General features: G+C 44.8%; 1 protein-coding gene across 1 annotated transcript; it reads right to left on the bottom strand.

Annotated features, from left to right (window-relative positions):
• Window positions 1-727: 727 nt before the first annotated feature.
• RHOB (ras homolog family member B) lies at window positions 728-3524 on the bottom strand. The gene has a single exon (XM_058179489.1). It carries the CDS (start codon window positions 3036-3038, stop codon window positions 2448-2450), a length of 591 nt encoding a protein of 196 aa, XP_058035472.1. The 5' UTR covers window positions 3039-3524; the 3' UTR covers window positions 728-2447.
• Between the last annotated feature and the right edge of the window lie 5476 nt (window positions 3525-9000).

Genomic DNA, 9000 nt, shown 5'->3' with positions numbered 1-9000 from the left:
GGTTTATTTTTAAGCATTTTCAATTATGAGTTACATTAACTAGGACAATGTGTGAATGAGCCAATGCTTGGATCAGAATGCCAAATCATAGGTAAGGTGGTAAAAAATTGGTGCAGGTTAGCAGAAATATTCAGAATTTTGCATAGTTGGCATCAATACTTCATCCCATTAAGGCAGATCTACAATTTATTGTCTCCATGTAAATAATGGGCCCTAGGACCCTGAAGACTCAGGGCAAAGGGCACTGACCTCATTCAAGCAGGACAAAGGCTTTTTTTAAAAAAAAAATACTGCACAGCTGTTTCCTAAGGATCTAGAACCCATTCTCAAAACCTTGTTTTAAGTAGCAATCCCTCTCCTCCTGTGTTATAAAAATATCTCTTTAATGCAAGCTCTTTTTACTTCTAGAACTTTAGTCCTGCATGCACTTGGGATGTTGAAATCCACTTAATGCAATTAAAAAAAACAAGATAGAAAAATGGCACCCCATTTTAATCTGCTATGCCACTGAGATATTATGTATGCTTCTTAGGGGGTCCTATTACAGTATTGTAGGCCTGAGGGAAGTCATTTTTAGTTAGGCTAAAAGTAAAGATCCAGGATGTTTAAAATGCTAATGTTTCCAACAGCTGTAGTTCAAAGGAAAATGCTTACATTTTTTTTTCAGAACCAACAGACAGACGTTCATTCAATCAGTCACAACAAAGAAGCAAGAGTATCTCAGGAATGTAGTCATAGAACTTTTTAATACTTTACCAAAAAAAGTCCTGCATATACAGCTTAGATGATTTTCAGTAAACTTCACATGTCTTTTCTGTAACCAAATCAATATAGTGTTTTGTGTGTTGGTTTTAAATAATAAAACTCTTAGTACCACCGTTAAAAATGGTCAGTGGGGAAGGGGATTAAATCAATCAACTCTCTGAAACAGAGAAGCACAGGTTATTCACACACCCCACTCGAAGTTGGCGGGTGAAAATAAGCGTACTACTGTTTTGAGATGGCACCCAGAGATGGCACTTAGTGCTGAAAAAGCAAAACAAAAAACAAAAAAAAATGACAAAAAATGTCACACATTCTTTTTTTTTTAAAGAAAAAGACAGTGTTTCCACTCGTTTCTTGATGCAACAACAAATACCCAGCAGATATTACAGTGGCTTTACATAAGTCATCAGTTATACAGAAACAAAGGCGCACGACCCAGTCAAAAAAGAGAGAGAAGCATTTGAAAGTCCCATTGATGGCTATCTGGTGAAAGTTCTTCAAAGGCTCAACTTCAAGAGAGGAGGGGGGGGTTGTTAAAAAGTGTTTCCCCTGGAAAGTGCTTAGCTGGACTGTGCTCCAAATGAGGTTCTGATGCAAGTTTTTTTTTTTTTTTTGCATTGGTACAGTGTGTCACACTGCACATCACAAGTGCATTAAGGTGTCCGAATAAACACCCTCATCATTGTGCAAAATAGGTTCTTTTGCAATAGAAATCGGATTAAAGGGATGGGTGGGGTGGGGGCAAAAGGCAGAAAGGAGGGCATCCAAACCATATCAAGGACAGCAGGCACCAGACTCTGGGAAGTTTGGGAATTCCCTCCCCCCCCCCACCCCAAGCAACCCAAGAATTATACCATTCTTCTGTGAGAAGTGGTTATCTCAAGAAGGAAAAAAGAATATTTTCATTGTGGAGGGGGCTAAGATGAAGGAAGCCCAATCCATTCAACAACCTCCCCACCCCACCCCCGCCCCCCCAAAAAATTAAAATCAGTCTCAAAGAGAGCAAGGTCCCAGTCCAGTGTTAAAACAAGCCCCATCTTTTCCTTGCCCCAATTCAAACAATTGGCTATGTACACTCGGCAGATGCCCCTCCCTCCCTCCCTCCCACTCAGCGTTTCTCAATGCAGGAACTTCTCTTCCCAGCTTGAAGGAAAACACCGATTCAGTGCAAGGGAGTTGGGGTGGGGTGGGGGGGAAAGGATCCCGATCTAGGCAGATCCCGTCCACCAGTCTCCTTCCAAGGGAAGAGCAAGGCAGGAGCGGGCGCAGCTACACTCTTCCGATCTCCTCCTGCAGTTTTGCCACGGGAGATCTAGGCGCGACACCCCGCTAGGCAAGTCCAGTTCTTTTCCTCCGGCGCCTTCGGTTCGCGGGAGTCCGACGACCGTCCTTGGCGAATGAGGAACCACAGGCGTATTAAGAGAGCCAAGATCAACGAACGGGAGTTTGCATCAACCGGCTGGGGGCAAATCAGTGCTTCCCCCACGTCCAAGCGGGCCGCCTGCTTTTGCTCTCTCCCACCCACCCCTCCCCCGAAGAGTGCGGGTCCGACCCCCTCCCCGGGTGTTTTTTTTTTGTTTTTGTCCTTGTTCTGCCGGTGGGTTTTAGGAGTCAGCCCCGAGTCCCTCGACGCTCGTCTCCCGTCCCCTCCTTCCTCCCTCCCCCCGGGCGTCCACGGCATATTATAGCACCTTGCAACAATTGATGCAACCGTTCTGGGTGCCGTAACGCTTCTGCAAAGCCGCTCTGGTGGCCGTCTCGAAAACCTCCCGCACGCCTTCCTTGGTCTTGGCCGAGCACTCGAGGTAATCGTAGGCTTGGATGCGGATGGCCATGGCCCGGCCGTCTTCGGTGCGGACGGGCTCCTGCTTCATGCGGGCCAGCTCGTTGCGAACGTGCTCGTCGTTGCGCAGGTCTTTCTTGTTGGCCACCAGGATGATGGGCACGTTGGGGCAGAAGTGCTTCACCTCGGGCACCCATTTCTCCGGGATGTTCTCCAAGGAGTCGGGGCTGTCCACCGAGAAGCACATGAGGATCACGTCGGTGTCCGGGTAGGAGAGGGGACGCAAGCGGTCGTAGTCTTCTTGGCCGGCCGTGTCCCAAAGGGCCAACTCCACCTGCTTGCCGTCCACCTCGATGTCGGCCACGTAGTTCTCGAAGACGGTGGGCACGTAGACTTCGGGGAACTCGTCTTTGCTGAAGACGATCAGCAGGCACGTCTTCCCGCAAGCCCCGTCGCCCACCACCACCAGCTTCTTGCGGATCGCCGCCATGGCCAGGGTCGCCAACCCCGCCCTGTTCTGGTGCTCCAGCAGGGAGACCGAAGCGCTCTCTTCCCCGCGCCTGGTGGCTGTTCCTCCGGCCTCGTTGCCTTTTCGACAGGGCAGCGTGGCTCTCTGCTCCGGGCGCCGGTGGGGGAGCGATAAGAGCTCTTCCGCTCGGCTTAGGAAAGGGGGAACCGCCCACTTCGCCCGGGAATCGCTTCTCTTCTTGCCTGGCTCCTCTGATGCCCTCTGGCTGCTTGCATGGAGAAATGGATCTCCGGCTCCACGGCTCTCTTCTGCCCCCCCGGATTCCCTTTCCAAGGGGACGCGGAGGCAAGGCGGGAAGAGACCGAAAGCACCGGAGCTCTTAAGAAAGTGGCTTCAGGTTTTTTTTTGTTTGGGTTTTCCTGCAAGTTTTGTGGCTTGGCTTTCCTACCCTTCCTTTCTTTTGGTCAAAGAGCCGAGCGAGCCGTCGGTATTTTATGCCATAGCGCGGCTACAGTCCGACGCTGCTATTTAAAGGGGCCGGCTACTTTCTTAATATAGCTGGCCAATGGAAAGGGAAAGGATGAGGTCATCGGTTTGGAGGAGGCGGCCGATTGGTGGAGAGTATTGCAGGCGCTGGGGTGGGGCGGGGGAGAAGCAGGAAGTGAGTGACAATCGATCATGAAAAGAGGGAGGGGCCTTTTCTGCTATTTCGCGACCTGCTGAGACTTTTTTGGGGGGGGGCGCTCCGAAGCAAGAAAAGAGGTTTTAAAATTTTTGTCTGCCCCCTCTTCCGCCTCCCGATGGATGCGCTTTCAGGTTCTTCCAAATTCCCTGCTCCAATCTGGAGAGCTTTTGTTTTTTAAAAAAAGTTTCGTCCAAGGTAAAAAAAATATATACTCTCTTTAGCTTTCTTCCCATCTCGCTCTCGCTTTCCGACATCCACCCACCCCCGGCACCCGATACATATTAACTCGGCTTTGTCGTTCAAGAAAGAACCACAAAAGATGTCTTAAAAAGGGTCTGCATATACATACATACATACATACATACATACATACATACATATATATTAGAGCTTTTCTATGCAGTAGTTTTGTTTGTAAAGACTCAACAAGCTATAGTTGGTCACTTGTTGCTCAGTTCACTGGATTCAATTCGAGTCAACCCTCCAATTTTAAATTGGGGTAGTTTAAGAGGAGGTGATAAAAGTACTCTGGAATACATGTTTAGATTATCATCTAAATGAACATGATCTTGATTAATTGTTATGGCCCAACTCTCCTCAAATGGAAGTAATATGTTGCAGTACATAGTCAGGGCCCTAACAGTCTGTGGTTTATGTAATGAGTATCAAATCACATAAAAAGAGAAGTTCATGCTGACATTCTGCATGTATGATAAAATAAAACTTTTTTTAAAAAAAGAATAACCCTACTGTATTCCTTAGACTAATGGAGAAAACCTACCTATGTGGTCCTTAAGAGTCAACAACCACTTGATGGCACATCATTATACCACTACCATAAAATGTAGCCATGCCATAGTAGAGAAATTAAAGAAAAAAATGTAATGAAATTCAGCTCCTTGGGAATTATTTAGAACTCATCTGAAATAAGAAATTCTCAGCTTAGTTTTAAAACAAGAGTTTTTCCTTTTCTTCAACACCTGATGGTACCAAAATGTTCACACACAAAAAAGAAATCCAAAGAGCTGTGACTCTAGTAAGTCAACATACTAACAATACTCAGTGCTACTCAGAATCAAGTAAGGTGGATTTTGCAATACAGAAGTGAATTGTAACAACCCACTTGGCTCTAAAGTCCAGCAGAATTACTTCAGATTAAGTGTCAGTCACCGAATAATGAGCTGGCAAAGGATTGGTGAGCATTTGAGTTCAACTCACAGCGGTTCTGTATAACCTGTTGGCTCCCAATGGTGAGGCCTGAGTAATTTTATTTAGAGGACATGTTTAGAGGACATAAGCAGCTTCAACTTATCCTTGATTGTTGTTATAGCCAAGCTAAATAAAAAAATACTTTCAACTTTCCTGCAAAGTTGATTTTGATTTGTTGGTCTGAACTACCTAATGGGCTCATATCAGTCTTACAAACCTTCGGTCTCCTCCTTGCTTAGTGAATTAGGGAGGTGTCTGACAGAGTTGCTTCCAAATATTGTCTGTCTATTGTAAACTGAAAATATGTTTTACTCCTCATCACCCTGGCAATATATCTTGCATTTGTCCATCAAGGTCATCTTCCTTTCTTTCTAGATATAAACCACTCCCTCCTACTTCAGCCTTATGCTTCTGTATTCAGATTAATTTTTGCCAAGCTGACTAATAATAGGCATGGAAGAGGGGGTTTGCTGAGTGGAAGCAAAGGGAGCATTCCCTCTCATGTCACTAGGCCAGGCAATTGGACAGGTGGCTAAACCCACTAATCTAAGCAACTGTCTAAACATTGCCCTATCCTGCTCCATATTAGGGAGAGTGGTTGAATTTCCCCCTCACTGGCAGGTGAAGTTTAATAAAAACAAACAAATCTGGAGAAATCTATTAACCTCTTTCCTAAATGTGACCCACAATGGTAAGTAAGGGTAGCACCATTTTTTTTTGGTCTCATTACTTTGTTGAATAGGGCTTGGCAGTGGGGAATACTCCATTTTTACACTTTTCTACTGATTAAAAGACTAGCAGAAAATGGGAAGATTTGCATTCTTCCCAGTAATTATTTTCTCTGTAAGGAATACTCCCTGTTAATCAAGCTCCACCCTCACTCCCACACTAGCCCACTCTGACTTCTTCCCCATAGTTCTCCTTAACCTTTCATCACTTTCCATCCTCTGCCCCATCCCACTTTTACTACCCCAAAGATGGGCTATATTCCACTGAATCACAGTAGTCCCATTTCCTCCTCCCATCCAAGTTCTTCTTTCCCTTTTCTTTGTTTTTGGTTTTTTCCAAGCAACCAGGAACAAGATGGGTTTTAGCCCTCTATTACGCAAGTTTTAAACGTCTTAAAATTCAGAGAGAGAGAGAGAGAATGAATGAATTTATTAATAGTACTGAATTAATATCAACGTCATTATGATATTCATTCAGCCTTCCTTGTTATCACACATGGGCACAGGAAATAACCTTTTAAAATCATGCTAAAGAAATAACATCTGCCTTATCCCAATATACTAGTTTCACCAGATTCTCTACCGACCCATTGTTTTTTCCATTAGTTATAGCTCCTTCTGTTCCCAAGCCCCATGTTTTCTCCTTAGTCCATTGAGTCATGGTGACACATGTGTGCATAAGCATTAATACTGATATCCCACCTTTCTAGCCAAAATCCTATTCAAGATTGCTCAGAACAAAACCATATAACCAAGATGGCATCTGGGAAGAATGATTTTTGGAGATGAGCTTATGAGAGAGAGTTAATTGGTGGGTTCTGGACTGGAAATACATAGCTGGGTTGATGATTGTAGTAATGGGGTGTGTGTGGAAACCTTACTGGGCAGCTTAGCAATGAGCTCTGGCAGTATTGGAGCAGGGCACTAATTGTAGGGAGATGTTAACTATCACCCTGTAGCAGAGGTGGGAAACTCAGCATGGCTGGCTCAGGAATTCTGGGAGTTGAAGTCCACTAGTCATAAAAGAGCTATAGTCCCCACCTCTGCCTTATAGAGTGGATCAGACTGAGAACCTCATACATAAAGGGCTCAACTACTTTAACTAGAACAGCTATAACAACAGAATCCTGCAAGTCTGAATGTGCTCCCTCCTCCCTCACTTAATCTTTGTGTGAAATAAGGAGCAGCCATCTGTTTCACGCCCCTCCCCCCCAAAAAATTAGTTTCTTGGAATAGACTTCAGCAGCTCTTGCTTGATTGTTGCTTTGGTAAACAGATCTTCCTATTTTCCTTTAAGGCCCTTCTTTATGTCAGTATTTCTCAACCTTGGCCACTTGAAGATGTGTGGACTTCAGTTCCCAGAATTCCTCAGTCAGCATGCTCCTGGGGAATTCTGGGAGCTGAAGTTTACAGATCTTCAAAGCTACCATGGCTGAGAAACACTGCTCTATGCCCTCCCTATTAACAAAAGCACAATGGCCTTCTGGTTCCAGGGAAAATGGAATCTTGGATAATGACCCTACTCTAGTTCAGACCGTTGTTGTTACCATTGGTGTGGAAGAGATCTATTTAGGGGTTTGCAATTTTGAAGGAGGGGCTGAGAAATTGATGGGCAGAGCATGCCAGTCCTCTGACAGAGAAAGAGGGTCACAGGTGCAGTGGTGAGGCTGAGCAGCAGAAGCTATCAAGCAGCAACTGCATTACTAGCCTGAGCCCCATTGCTGCTCAGGCATGGGCCTTCCATTTATTTATTAATTAAACTTAGAGGCTGTCCAACTTTAAACGACTATGGGTGGTTTACACTTAAAAAGATAGAAAACAATAATAAAAAAAAACACGTACATTTGGACAAACAACACCCCATATACCATAAGTTGCAACCAGTGAGCAACACTACTATCCTATGTAAGGCTTAGGAGAACAGCCTTGTTTTTAAAGATTCAGGAACATTGTCAGGGTGAGACCACCATAGAGCCTGGGAGGGAGGTAATTCCAGGAGGCAGATCCCACAAGGAATAAGGCAGGCTTCCTGGGTCCTGATACATATACCATTGTTTGAGCCAGTGGTGAAATCCAATTTTTTTTATTACCAGTTTTGTGGGCATGGCTTGGTGGGCGTGGCAGGGAAGGATACTGCAAAATCCCCATTCCCTCCCCACTCCAGGGGGAAGGATACTGCAAAATCTCCATTCCCAACCCACTCTGGGACCAGCCAGAGGTGGCATTTGCCGGTTCTCCGAACTACTCAAAATTTCTGCTACCGGTTCTCCAGAACCTGTCAGAACCTGCTGGATTTCACCCCTGGTTTGAGCGTATCTGATGTGCACCAACTTAGACTGATCTTTATGTTCCCTCAGTGATGCATTACGAGACCCATTTTTATTTTTTATTTCTTCATTTTTGCTTTCTGTTGTATTGTGTGGAATCTGTGATAAGTTGGGCGACCAAAAAAAACACACCAAAAAACCTAACTTATAAGCGAACAAAACAGATGAAAGTCTGCCAGTCGCTGCTGAATCACCAGTCAGCAGTTCTAACCAGTGCGAACAGGTGCGAAAGTTGCTGAGAATTGTAGTTCTACAACGTTTAGAAGATTGTGTAGTACTAAAATCCTGACCTAAAATTGAAAAGAGTTATCTTATAAAATGCCTTCCATGTTTGGTCTTCTTAATCCTTAACTTTACCTTTCTCTTCCTGCTCCTTCGCTCTTGTAATGGCCTTATTCTTAGCTCTCCCTAAGTGCAGCTTGAAAGTGCCATGCTAAACATTCTTTAAGGGTGAATAAAGTCATGAGTTGATGAATCTGATGCTAAAATAGTGTTTCTCTTCTTTTCTGATATACCTTATTATCAGTGGTTCAATCCAAACTTTTTTTACTACCGGTTCTGTGGGCGTGGCTTGGTGGGCGTGGTGTGGCTTGGAGGGCATGACAGGGGAAGGATACTGCAAAATCTCCATTCCCATCCCATTCCAGGGGAAGGATACTGCAAAATCTCCATTCCCACCCCACTCCTGGGAGAAGGATATTGCAAAATCTCCATTTGGGGCCAGCCAGAGGTGGCATTTGCCAGTTCTCTGGACTACTCAAAATTTCCGCTACTGGTTCTCCAGAACCTATCAGAATCTGCTGGATTTCACCTCTTCCTTATTATATGGGTGATGGCAGCAATTGGTGAAGAGGTTGCAGAGTTACACAGTTCCTCTTGGTGACTTTTGACTGCTGTATACTTGTCTTCATAATTACGAGCCACTTGGAAGTTGTCTTAAACTGGAGGTAGTTTTTTCCCCCAAGTGAGGTTTTTATAGATTCTTCTTTAGCAAGATTTATTGGGATGAGAGGAATTATCTGTTGGACTAGGAA

This window comes from Ahaetulla prasina, chromosome 1 (genome assembly GCF_028640845.1).
Source record: "Ahaetulla prasina isolate Xishuangbanna chromosome 1, ASM2864084v1, whole genome shotgun sequence".
Classification (NCBI taxonomy): domain Eukaryota; kingdom Metazoa; phylum Chordata; class Lepidosauria; order Squamata; family Colubridae; genus Ahaetulla; species Ahaetulla prasina.
The sequence above is the reverse complement of the archived record's forward strand: the minus strand, read 5'-3'. Positions and strand labels throughout refer to the sequence as shown.

Bases quoted from the DNA above. Each gene is read 5' to 3' on its own strand.
- RHOB (XM_058179489.1), bottom strand. From the start codon at position 3,038: ATGGCGGCGATCCGCAAGAAGCTGGTGGTGGTGGGCGACGGGGCTTGC.